Source organism: Oryzias latipes, chromosome 3 (assembly GCF_053564925.1).
Source record: "Oryzias latipes strain Hd-rR chromosome 3, Olatipes_Hd-rR_3.1".
Taxonomy (NCBI): domain Eukaryota; kingdom Metazoa; phylum Chordata; class Actinopteri; order Beloniformes; family Adrianichthyidae; genus Oryzias; species Oryzias latipes.
The window spans coordinates 17,911,569-17,924,100 of NC_136239.1; the positions used below are offsets into that span (position 1 = coordinate 17,911,569).

At 38.3% G+C, this 12,532-nt stretch overlaps 2 protein-coding genes across 2 annotated transcripts; one reads left to right on the top strand and one right to left on the bottom strand.

The window, feature by feature from the left end:
• The first annotated feature begins 1,852 nt into the window (after positions 1-1,852).
• Positions 1,853-7,170, top strand: LOC101160969 (cell surface A33 antigen). Its single transcript, XM_004067097.5, has 6 exons — positions 1,853-2,131; positions 2,436-2,602; positions 2,673-2,892; positions 5,339-5,503; positions 5,787-5,903; positions 6,975-7,170. Coding segments are annotated over exons 1-6 (711 nt in total). The 5' UTR covers positions 1,853-2,091; the 3' UTR covers positions 6,977-7,170.
• Positions 7,171-7,216: 46 nt separating this feature from the next.
• Positions 7,217-11,370, bottom strand: blzf1 (basic leucine zipper nuclear factor 1). Its single transcript, XM_004067096.5, has 7 exons — positions 11,241-11,370; positions 10,858-10,929; positions 9,478-9,938; positions 9,136-9,335; positions 8,846-8,974; positions 8,100-8,319; positions 7,217-7,990 (listed from the first exon to the last, which is right to left on the bottom strand). The coding sequence occupies exons 2-7, from the start codon at positions 10,871-10,873 to the stop codon at positions 7,805-7,807; spliced, it is 1,212 nt and encodes a 403-aa protein (XP_004067144.1). The 5' UTR covers positions 10,874-10,929; positions 11,241-11,370; the 3' UTR covers positions 7,217-7,804.
• Positions 11,371-12,532: the final 1,162 nt, after the last annotated feature.

A 12,532-nucleotide genomic window follows, 5' to 3' on the forward strand; every position in this document is an offset into this window, starting at 1 on the left:
GTTGTAGACTGCTTAGTGAGCCCATAGAGTGAAAATCTTAATGCAAATTGTTTCTATAGGCGTCCTGCGATACAAAACACTTAAAGTCCCACTCCCACTATCTTCTGATCAATTATTAAAGTGTTCTCAGTGGTCTTTTAATTTGGGTTATGCCGTTTTTAGCCAAAATCAATAAACCTGTTTTGTTTTATAGGGAACTGCAAGACACACTTGTGTTCCCGTTAGGATGCCCTACATCTGTCCGTGACCCTCCATGGGCCTGAGCAACTCAAAAGACCCACAGCAGTCGAACAGACCAACCTCCATAAGGCGTTGAAGATTCACGAAACACTTAACACACACACAGTAATTGAACGTTCCAATATATCATTGAGGTGGCTGCATGAGCCTCAAGGGAACTGCGAGACACACCTCCACTCTCCAAATTTCATTAGTATTGCCTCACTCTACAAATGCCCTTGTGTATGTGCCCATGGAGGCATGATGGGTAGATCTGGGTCGAATTGACAGATCTAACACTTAGCACTGACGCGTTTATACCGTCCCCTTCAAAAAAAAGGAAAAAAAGGTAACTCAAGAGTTATATTGTTTTAAGGATATGACTAAATCTGCCTGATGAACCCACTGGTGAATGTCTGTTGTGCTTAGAAAGAAACCATTACTGTCTATATCATAGAAAATGTGTTTCACCAGTTTTTTTACTTTCTATGTTTCATATCTCGGGGCAGCCGTGGTGCAGCGGTCGACCAATGATCGTAATATTGCAAGTTCGATTCCCGCCTTGCACACCCATGTGTCAAAGTGTCCTTGGGCAAGACACCAAACCCCACCTTGCCTCTGGTGGCAGGCTGGCACCAGTGTTCGGCAGCGGAGCCGCCACCAGTGTGTGAATGTGTGTGAGAATGTGTGTGTGACTAAGTGAATGGGACTGTGACTGAAAAGCGCCTTGTACCTTCAAGTAAGGTAGAAAGCGCCATATAAGTATACGCCATTTACCATATCTCTATGTCCTTATCAAAAGATGTTGCAATTACAAAAAATTAAAGACTAAATACAATAATTATTTTTTTAAATAATTCTACTGGCCAAGCTTCACCTTTCTGCAGATATTTCCCAGTTGAATTCCCAAGTTAATTCTTTTACCAACAGTCATAAACAATAGAGACATTTAACCTCAAGGATGTTTTGTTTTTTCAACAATTCAAATGCTGCTTTTTCTTAATGCAAAGAGTGACAGCATGATGAAGGTTTGTGCTATTTTTGTTGTTAGTGGATCTAATCCTGTTATTCCTCATTGTGTTTCTATTAAAAACCATTTTTAAGGCAAAAGTGTTTCATTGTACTTAATTTAAAGGTCTCTTTAGAACACACTGGACTATCTTAAGAATGTCTTCAAGAACATATTCAACCTAAAGTTCAAATAGAATATCCACCTTTTATTTTTTATTTATTGTATTTTTTAGTTTGTTGGTGTGCAGTTTACAGGCTTTGTGGATTTTAATTTGGCTGTCTTCATCTGTTCATTTTTTGTTCTCCATCGTGTGTCCTCTCAAACTAGTTTGTCAGCAAAAAAAAACATGTCAAAACAAGTGCTGGAGAACATGAGTTAATGCAATCCCATAATGCCATGCTTCCTTTTTGTTCTCAGTAATCTAACATGTTACAAATCTAAACATAATTGACAAAACTTGATGAACTAAAACCAGTTAATCAAATCTACAAGTCTATTATTGATTCCAATTGTTAGCATTGTTCTTTAAAGCCCAAGGGTCACAGTGGAAAGATAAGGGGAGCCACATGTGGCTCCAGGTACTCAGGTTGCAGACCTTTAGATTTTAAGTATTGACAGGACAAGCAGAAACACGTTTGATGTGCAGGAAAAACGCCATACCTGTGTAACTGCAGGCACAGTGATTTGAGGTAGACAGTTGATCATCTTGGATGGGACAGCAGGCTGCAGAAAAGTCTCAGTCAGGAGTTTCAACATTACATTGCGTAAAAGTATTTTCGGTTCTCCTTTTTCAAATCATATAAAAGCGCGAGAAGGAGAAGAGCAGGTTGAATTTGGCTGATTGACCTACGTATTTTACAATGGAGAGCAGCATGTTTACCTTTCTTCTTTTGTGTTTGGGTGAGTAGGCCGTTGAAAATATTCTCATTTTCTTTCCACAAAGACTCTGCCCCACCTGTTAGCATCGAAAGCTTAAAACCTGCTTTATGTTCTTTTGTTTCCCATAAATGTTTCCTAATTTCTTTTTCACAAAAGTACTCAAAATACGGCTTTTACATCGCAAAAGACAGGATGTTTAAAAGACAAAAACACTTTTTTATATCAACATTATTTTTCCTTTAGATGTGATTTTAAATTTTGCTTGGTATTTATTTAATACAGTTATCAAAGACTTTTCTTTAATTCTTCTTTTTTGTTCTGACAGTGTGGTCGAATGTTGCTGCCATCACTGTGGAAATTCCTCAACAAATGTATGAGGCTGCCAATGGAAGTGATACCAAAATACCATGCACATTTACAACAACAATAACAGAGCCAACAGCAGGCGTTATCTCCTGGTTTAGGAGGGTTCTAGAAACCACTACTGGGAATGTCAGTATTAAAATAATATAAGCAGGTTATTCTAAGTTTAAGTGGTTTATTTGTCATAATTTTCCAACAGGAGCTAATTCTTACCTACTATTATCCGGACAAAAGCTATGATGTGCCACAAACTGTTGATGCTAAGGGGTTTTCCATTGAGGCGGATTTCCTGAAGGGCCAGGCCGACCTTCTACTCAAAGAAGTCACACCAGAGGACAACATGATCTATGAATGCCGTGTCCAGGTTCGAGGGGATGTTGAAGGCAATAATGCAAATTCGGCAACTTTGATCGTTTTGGGTAAGATCTTATATACATTTATGGAAAAAACCAGCAGGTTGAAAGGCTAGACAAAAATTAATGTTTGTTGATTTTTGTAAAGAAACGGATAATGTGACATGAAAATCTAAAGGCCCGTACACACCGGGACGAATATTCGCCAGGCGTTATTCGCCAGCGTTTTTCGCCACGTTTTTTGTGTTCACACCCAGGCTGACGATGAGCCGAGCGAACATGCAATTTCATTCCCTGACATTAGATGGCGCTTAATGTAAAACAGAAATACTCCTGTACACAAGGTGGCGCTGCGCAACTTTGCGATTCTTAAAGTTGCTTTTCACTCAGAAGAAGAGAGCAAGTATTTACACGCTTGTCAGAATAATACAAAGAAAACATGAATATTTCAAGCACCTGTTGCTCCAACTGGTGCTTGGTTCGGGGATATTTTAGAATGTCCGTCATTATTTCTTCGCGGCAGTGTAGATGCAACTCCGCGTCTATCTTCTTCGCTGGTATGTGTGCTCAGCAAGGCAGTTTTGTGTTTGAGCGCCCCCAAGTTGTGTTTTACTGTAACTTCAGAGGCTCCAGACACGTGTGCAAAAGCGCCATTCTCATTGGTCGAATAGATTTCGACGCCACGCGTCAAAAAAAAAGAACGAACCCGAGGCGTTTTTTTCCATTTGGCGCTTTGACGCGTGCCGTTTTTTCGCGTCGGTGTGCACACTCTCATTGGTGCCCTTTGTTTAGTCACGAGGCGTTAAACGTCGGCGAAAATCACACGCGAAATTCGTCCCGGTGTGTACGGGCCTTAACACTGTGATTCATGTGAAACTATAGAATTATCAAAAAAATGTGTTCTTAAGCCTTAAGCCCTTAAACTGCAGCACCATGCAGAGAAACTATTTTACTTTACAGCTGATAAAAGAAAAGATGTTTTAATTTAGAAGTTACCTGCTTAAATCATTTTATATCACAAGGATAATACTGATGTCAAGGTAGATATTTTTAAATGGTCCTTTAGTTTTTATGCTACTCCTGCAAAAAAGTATTTGAACACCTGAGAAAATCAATGTTAATATTGAGTACAGTAGCCTTATATTTTTGGCACAAACGGAACCCCATATGTTTTGTGCTTACACAAGTCAAACATTTCCTGTAGCTGTTCCCCAGGTCTGCACACACTGCAGGAAGGATTTTGGCCCACTCCTCCACACAGATCTTCTCTAGATCTGTCAGGTTTCTGAGCTGTCGCTGAGAAACACAGAGTGTGAGCTCCGCTTCGAGTCATTGTCATGTTGGAAGACCAAGCCATAAACCATATTCAATCCTCTGACTGAGGGAATTGGTAAATGGTAAAAGGCGTATCCTGTTTGGCGCTTTCCTACCTTCATCGAAGGCCCAAAGCGCTTCACAGTCCCATTCACCCGTTCAGACACAAAGTCACACACTGATGGCAGCTCTGCTGCCAAACACTGGCGCCAACTTATAACTACTTTGAGGCATGGGAGGGCAAGGCGAGAATCAGTCCTGTTCTAGGGATTTTGGTCTCAGTTGACCATATGACTTTCTTCCATGCCTCCTCTGGATCATCCAAATGATCATTAGCAAACTTTAGACGAACCTGGAGAAGTGTTAGTTTAAGCAGGGGAACCTTCCGTCCCATGCAGGATTTTAAACCGAGATATCTTCGTGTATTACCAACAGAAACCTTGGAAATGGTTGTCCCAGCTCTTTTCAGGTCATTGATCAGCTCCTCCTGTGTAGTTCTGGGCTGAGTGCTCACCTTCCTTAGAATCATTGGGATCCTACGAGGTGAGATATTGTTTAGCTTCTTCCATTTTCTAATAATTGCTCCAACAGTGGTTCTTTCTTCCCTAAGCTGCTTGGAAATTGCCCTGCAGCCCTTCTCAGTCTTGTGGAGGTCCACAATTTGGTCTCTGGTGTCTTTGGACAGCTCTTTGGTCTTGACGACCATGTTAGTAGTTGGAGTCTTATTGATTGTATGGGTTGGACAGGTGTCTTCGTGCAGCTAACGACCTTAAAAAGGTGCTTTTAATTTATGATAATGAATAGAGTGGAGGTTAACTATTTAAAGGCAGAATAACAGGTCTTTGAGGGACAGAATTCTAGCTGATAGGTGTTCAAATACATATTGCTGCAGTAGCATACAAATAAATTATTTTAAAAAATCATATAGTGATTTCCAGATTTCTTTCGATTATGTCTCTCACAGTGGACATGCACGTAAGATATAAATGTCAAACACCTCCATGCTTTCTAAGTAGGAGAACTTGCAAAATCAGTTGCAAAGTCTTTTCAAATGATTATTTGCCTCACTTAAGTAGATCTAATGATTATTATTAGTAAACTCTGAAAGATTATGTTCGATATTGATGCGTTGTAGCAAACTGGATCTAGTCACTTGATTCCTAAAGGATATGCCTTTGTTTGAATTCCTTTTCCTAAGCGGCTCCAACCACGCCCATCTGTGAGGTGCAGGGAACTCCAGAGTATGGCCAGAACATCAATCTTACCTGTGTGTCTAATGAAGCTTCTCCCCCTGCCGAATATAAATGGGAAAGTCGTGATGATCAGGACAATCCTCGTGCTCTAGACCCCAAATCTACTGATGGTAAGTGCTGGAGAACATGAGTTATGTACTTCTCTGGAACGACAGCTGGGATTATGGTGAAATTAGCACTCTGCCAACATCAGAGCTTACTGTTTGTCACTTCTTTGTCTGACTTTATATTAGGCTGATTTTCATCTTGTAGTCTGGTGTTTGTTGCCTGAAAAGCTTGATATTTTAATAAATTAAATCTGCAGTTTCTAGACCAACTAATTTAGGGAAAGTTTAAGCCCCCACTTATTTTCTGTATCCTGCATTCTGACATGTTCAGTCTTTTCTTTTGCAGAAGGAGGTGTTTTGAGTCTTTTTGACATCACCAAAGACACATCAGGAACCTACGTCTGCACATCCAGTAACAAAGTTGGCTCTGCTTCGTGCAGCCTCCCGCTCTCCGTCACGTCATGTATGTGGTTTTGATTTCATTTCAGTAAATACTTCCTTGCAGCTATTTAACATAAGTCTCTTTGAAGAAAGCCCAGCCGTTACCGTAGTACCAAAGGCTCATTTCTATTATCTGTATCTGTTGTATCAATCATTTGTTAAAAACCCCCAGAATTTGGCCATAGGTGACTCAAGGTACACCTTCAGGAGTTGATTTCTTGAAGGTTTCGTTTTCTTACTTGCTTTTTTAAATTGAAAGCTTATAAACTGAGAGCTTTAAATTGACCAAAGCAGATTTTATTACTGCAATCTGCCAATTTCACCCTTCCAACCCTCCCTTATTGTAAACAGACTGTCCAAAAAACATGTATGAAGATATAAGACATTTCAAACCTTGAGAGGCAAAGGTGGGGCCTGTGCAGACGACTGTGTGGTGTGCAAGCAGCAGTAACAAGATATGAAGTCAAACCATTTCAGTAATGACTGTGTCCAGACATTCTGTTCACAAAATGAATAGAATTGGTTTAAAAAAAACTGAAAGACTTCAAATTTCATCTAAACCAGACTTAATTCTTTTGCAAACAAAGCTCCCTCTGAGTTTGTATAGCCAGCATGAAGTCTAATTCAAAAGGCCTTTATAACGGCAGTAATTAAAATGAACAAAATAGAGGGTCGTTTAACCCTGGCTGAAATACCACAGTTCTGCATGCTTAGCAATCTTTTTAAGGGCCTATTATATGCCAAAGGAAAATGGTCAAAATTCCTTTTTTCATAAAGCATTGAAGGGTCCAATGTATGTTGAAAAGTTTGAAGAGTATTTACGAAACAGACTAAACCTTAAGCAAAAAGAATAAAAATAAAATAAAAAAAGATCTCACATCAAAGAGTGAAGTAGGAATTTCAGTTTTCATCAGGTACCATCCATGTACATTAGAGAACATCTTTATTTACAACACAGCAATAAATGTATTGTTGTACTTATCTTATACACATGAAGTAAGCTTTGCTTAAATTTTTGAGTATTGCTCTTTTTTTTTTCTATAATTCAGTTCTATGTATAATTATTTTTACCTAACCATTGTTGTTATTGCAGAGTTTATGATGACTTCAGTGACAAAGATCCAGACGGGAACGATGAAAATGGAGAAGAGAGCTCAAAGGGTTGATTCCAAGAGCCCACAGATCTGCTGGATCATTTTGATGAAGGAAGAAAGCGTTGCGACTTTGATCAACGCGATGATTACAAAGACACATTTTGTAATTTCAAATAAATCAAAAGGAAAAATAAAGCTTTTTTTCGACTTTTTTTTATTCTTTTCTTTGAACAATAGTAAAATCTCAACATCATTAAACAACTATTACATCTTAAAAATCCTAAATATAACATTAACCTCAAAACTCTCAAAAACATACATTAATAAATATCATTGTATCAAAACTGCAATGTTAGGAAGCAATAAGATTCTTTGTTAGGTCACAGTGAGCACCTTCCACTGTAAACATCCTGTAGGGTCTCTGCTCTTTAGACTTGCTCTTCTTAACTGTTTCAGTAACAATTCTTTTAAAGCAAAAAAAAAAAAAAATCATAAAATATAATAAACACTTTCCCAATCAGAAAAAAGCACTTTGTGCTCATTATGCAACACTGACATGACATTCATTTGGTTTCAGTCAGATTTTCATCCCACCAAACAAAATACTCCATTTAGTCAACATTTCTGTTGATTCTTAAAGCTACAGTGAGTTAATATCAATACAGAACATCTGAAATGTTGGAAACTGAATATTTACATGGTTAGTAAAACTACATTTTCTTCAGAGTTTTTTTTTCGTAAAAAAAAAAAAATCACTAAAAATGCCATCAATAATCCCTGAATATAAAAAAAAAAAAAAGAAAAGTCTTGGTGCCCCCTTATCTCACCTCTACAGCACCAGGATATCTCCACGACAATGCACACAGCAGTTAAAAGTAATGTTCTCATAGCGGGTGTAGGGGTGAAACCTCCCAATGCTCTTCTTGCTGTTCAGGAAGTTTGAGGAGGATGAATCAGTGAGCTCAGCCTCCGCTTTGTTTTCTGAATGAGAGATCGGGTCCAAAATCTGCAGCACCTTGGCGAGATAAACGGTGAAATGTTGATGCAGTTTTGAGTTTTTATAGAAAGAATGTACAGAGAATAAAATGCTTCGATGCAATTCATGTTTTTGTACGAATAGCTACCTTCTCAGCCATTTTCTCAGCTGGTGTGCTGCAGAGCTGCTCAGCAGCCCCGTTGCTTTTCAAGCCGCTGCTGCTGTCCTTTCCCAGAAGGCGCGAGTTGATGGTATCTGCTAGCTTATGATTGGCTGCTGCCAGCTCTCCTATGCTGAGGGGCTGAGCACTGGGGTAGTATGTCTGCTGTCTGCCCCACTGCAGAGACACCAGGAGCTGCTCCAGAGATCTGAGCGAAACAGAGGCCACAGATGTTCCTAGGACTCATCCAGATGACCATGCTAACATCTTCACTGCTGTCATTTGGACTTCAGTAGCATCAAATGAACACTGCCGCAAGCATCAGAGAATGTCAGGTATGCAAAGAATGAAACTTTTAGAAAGGTTAACTGATCATAACTTTTTAGTGAACTTTAGCACTGTCAGTTTGTTTTCACATTCAATCATTCTATTTGTGCTGTCACACAAATATATTGCTGATGAAGGCCATTAAAAAAATGATAAACCTCTTTTTTTTAAACCCATACGAACACAGACCCCCTTTTTTTAATTAAATTATGTGTATTTTACCACAAACAAGTAGACCACAGAATCTAGTTCTGATATTTTTCTGTTACACTGATGTCACCATGGGTTCTTATGGATTAAATGATTGGTATTTTCTTATGGCCCAACAACTTTAAATACAGCAGAGAGCAGCGACAATATCAACCAGCACTCGGTCTTGGGTCACCATGGATCAGTTGTTATTTCACCTGTGAGTGAGCATCATGTCTCTAGAAAACTCCTCTCTCTCCAGAAGCAGGTCTTGGATTGCTCCTTGTGCCTCTCTGGTCTGTCTCTGGAGAGCCCCTCTGGCGTTGGTGAGTTCCTCTGCCATGACTCTAAAGATATAAAGCTGGGCTATAAATCACAACAGCATCCAGGCCACGTTTTTCTAAAAATTAGCTTCTTTAAAAATGAGACAGAAAACCAGAATCTTATGGCAGCACACAAACATTCCATTGCTTTTCTCCAGAACTCGTAAAAAAAAGCATTTTCTTACCTGCTGGCCAAGAACTTGCTCCTCCAGACGTCACACTGGATGCTCATTCGCTCCAGCTGCTCTGCAGTGTGTGCAAGACTCCGACCGAGAGCCTCATTCTCCAGAATCAGTTGGTTTTTCTCCCGAGCCAGTCGTTCAAAGTGATACTGAAGGTCATCGCCTACAGATGCAACCAGCAGTTTCTTCAGTTCACGGTTGACCTGGCACAAAAAAATATGTTGTTATGAAGGGTTTTTATTAGAGGACAAAGACACTCAAAAGAAAAGAGAAAAAAAAACAGCCATTTATCTAAACAGAAGTCAACAGTTATCACGGTCTTTCTTTGTATTCCAATAGGCTTACCTCTGTCTGCACTCGAAGCTGATTGGAGAGGCCCTCCTTGTCTTGTAGCAGTCTGCGTTCTGAGTTTTGTAGCTTCTTCAGTTCTCCTCTCCAATCTTCAACAAGCGGTGGTGAAGGAGAGCCCCGTTCCTCAGCCTGGTGGTCCGGCTCTCCTTTCCCTTCAGTGGGTCCTGTACGGCTGCTCCGAGTGATCGCAGCTCGAGGTACAATAATCCTTACAGCCTCCACCTCAGTACAGGCCTCTCGACTCACCTTGCCCAGGTGCAGCACCCCACGAGGCTCAGGGATGGCAGGGGCAGGGATACAGGTAGACTTTGGGCTGTGCTTTGGGTTAGCTACTTTGAGGAGGGAAACTTGAGATGGATTTGGAGGCAGGACTTCAGTGTTTATTTCCAGCACTGCTTTTGAATTTTCTGTTTCCATGCCATCTCCAGGACCCCGAATAGGAACTCTGGTAGAAACTAGATGATAAAAAAAAAGGGGGGGGAAAGCCACACAGAATTTTTTTATATTTAAAGTCATACATAAATAGTATATGCCAGTTGTTGCCAGTTACCATCTTCCGACTGCTTACCCTTGAGTTTTAAAAAGGAAAAGTATTTATATACATATATTGCACAACAGTTTTGTTTATGTGTCTCATATAAATTACAGTATTTATCCAGAGGAATTAGAAACAACAATGGCAAAAAGACTATAGTTTGTAAAAGCACTGAAGCCACAGATGTTTCTGAATATAAGCAAGATCAGCTGACAAACCAGCTCATAATCATCATTTTAACAGGCATAACAAAAACACAACATGGAGCCTCTTTATCCACAGTAGGAAAGAGTAGTCGTTTACCATTTTCTTTAAAGAATAGTAGCAATAGGTATAACACTACTATGTTAAAAAAGATGGAATAATATATATATATATATATATATATATATATATATATATATATATATATATATATATATATATATATATATAATTTTTCCTTTTTTTTACAGTTATCTAAATATCCCGTGATGTCTTTAAATATCAAAATCTTAAAGAAACAATAACACCACTATGAACACAAGTGTCTGTCGTGGTGGAGTATAAACACATAAACAACAAGCTATATCTGCCCAGATAAGATTTAGACGGTTAAAAAAAGTTTATGTTTTATGATTGTTTTACTGGTCTTATACACAACCTTATGGCCTGTTGTTTTAGTTATGACATGTTTTCTATTGAAATTTGCTGGCAAATGCTGTTTGCTATCAGAACCTGATAAGTTGTACAAAACTGCATGTTATCAGCAAAGTTTAGTTTTTAGATGATCCAGTGAGCATAAATCAATGCACATGTAAAACAAGTGCGGTTTATCCTTTATGTATAACATAACGTACCCCTCACAGCTGCCATTATGACGTGGAGATGACCAAAGAAGATATAGGATAAAAAAAACACGATCCCAGTCCCTGTGGAGGAAAGAAAGAAGACCAGATACAGTCATTTGTTTACTATATCATAAAAAGAGTCTGATTTATGGCACCGATCAAAGAGAGAGCTGACTTTAATAAATCAATGTCAACAGCTGAGTTATAAATATCACTGATAAGGAAAGCTAAACAGCTAAGCCTTAACCTGTTTAGCTTGAAAGTAGCCTCTAGGCTACTTTCAACGTTAGCTATTTGTATTTCGTACACACGTTTTACCTGACACTGAAAAGAATAAAAACTTGGAAATAAAGTCTAACTTACTGCTGCATAAATACACTTTAACGTTTTACCTTTCAGTTCTGTCGTTGAAACGAGGGAACAACAGATACAAAAGCGGCTTATGGTCACAGCCACCTTAGTGAGCTAGCCGTAAGCAGCGGCTATGTTGGGTTGCCACATCCTCTGTTGACTTTCTTGGAGACAGGCAAGGAGCTGAAAATGTAGTGCTGCCCCCTACTGGACTGGAGTGCAGTGAGAGCCACTGACAGGAAAAGACAAGCATAAGAAAATCGGCTGTCTAGTGTAATTTTTTTAAAAAAAGAAAAGAAATCAAATGAGAAAGAATTTGAATAATCATTCTTAAATCATAAAAGAATCTAATAGACCTGTAGATTGAGAATTTTAATAAAGACACGTGAATTTTCAATGTACAAGTTACTTATAGCAAATGTAAAATAATAATAACTTTCAAAATACACACAAGTTATTGAAAAGTTTAGAGTAATGAGAAATTGGTTAACGCATTTGCTTTAAACCATGTGTTTAGTTGTCATGTTGTTTTCTTACTTGCTTTTTAATTTCAAAATTTTGCTTGATGCTGTTTGAAAAAAATAAAGTAAAATTAAAGGCACAAAATAATCAACTTTTTTGAATGAACACTGCAGCCCTCTTGTGCATTTTTTAGTATTAAAAATACAGATCTTCAAAAGGTTTACATTTTTGCTCAACAAGCTCAGTTGGATTAAAGGTTTGAACACTGTATCCTTTTTATGTATTAAGCGGTAACTTTTCCATCATCTTTCTTGTTCATATATACTTAGATTCTAGAATAAACTTTATTTTCCAATATAATATAATCCCTTACGTATTTGCATCAAACAAAATTCTCACAATTTATTTATGCAACAAACTCTGAAGTAGTGTGAACCCCGTTAATTGTAACATTTAGACTTATAAAGATTTAACATACAATCTGACAGAAAAAAATGAACTAAAACGTACGGTCATCCGTAGCAAATAAAATCTTTTGTTTTACCACCAGATGGCAGAAAAACATTGAAGCACCATTATGAGAGAGCAGAGCAAGCAAATAAAAACACAGTTTCTGTAGTACCTAAAGTGTTATGACACTTCTTGGTTGTTTTTTCAATGCACCCATTTCTGTGCAGATTCTAAAAAAAAATAAAATAAAATAAAAAAAACTCTGTTAGTTTGGAGGGCTTTTGCTGCAACAAATTTGCAATATTTTGCTTGGTAGATGAAGAATAAGGATACTTGAGGAAAAATGTGGTAACATCTTACTCTTGTTATAAGAAGAATGAAGTGAATGGAAAATTGCATTTTATGGTTTTCATTGGGAAGA

Excerpts from the sequence above, each read along its gene's own strand:
- LOC101160969 (XM_004067097.5), top strand. The coding sequence starts at position 2,092 with ATGGAGAGCAGCATGTTTACCTTTCTTCTTTTGTGTTTGG. Across the intron at positions 2,132-2,435 it reads CTTTCTTCTTTTGTGTTTGG|TGTGGTCGAATGTTGCTGCC; the intron begins GTGAGTAGGCCG and ends TTGTTCTGACAG. Across the intron at positions 5,504-5,786 it reads AGACCCCAAATCTACTGATG|AAGGAGGTGTTTTGAGTCTT; the intron begins GTAAGTGCTGGA and ends TTTCTTTTGCAG.
- blzf1 (XM_004067096.5), bottom strand. Across the intron at positions 9,336-9,477 it reads AGCTTCGAGTGCAGACAGAG|GTCAACCGTGAACTGAAGAA; the intron begins GTAAGCCTATTG and ends TTTTTGTGCCAG. Across the intron at positions 8,320-8,845 it reads GACATGATGCTCACTCACAG|ATCTCTGGAGCAGCTCCTGG; the intron begins GTGAAATAACAA and ends TGTTTCGCTCAG.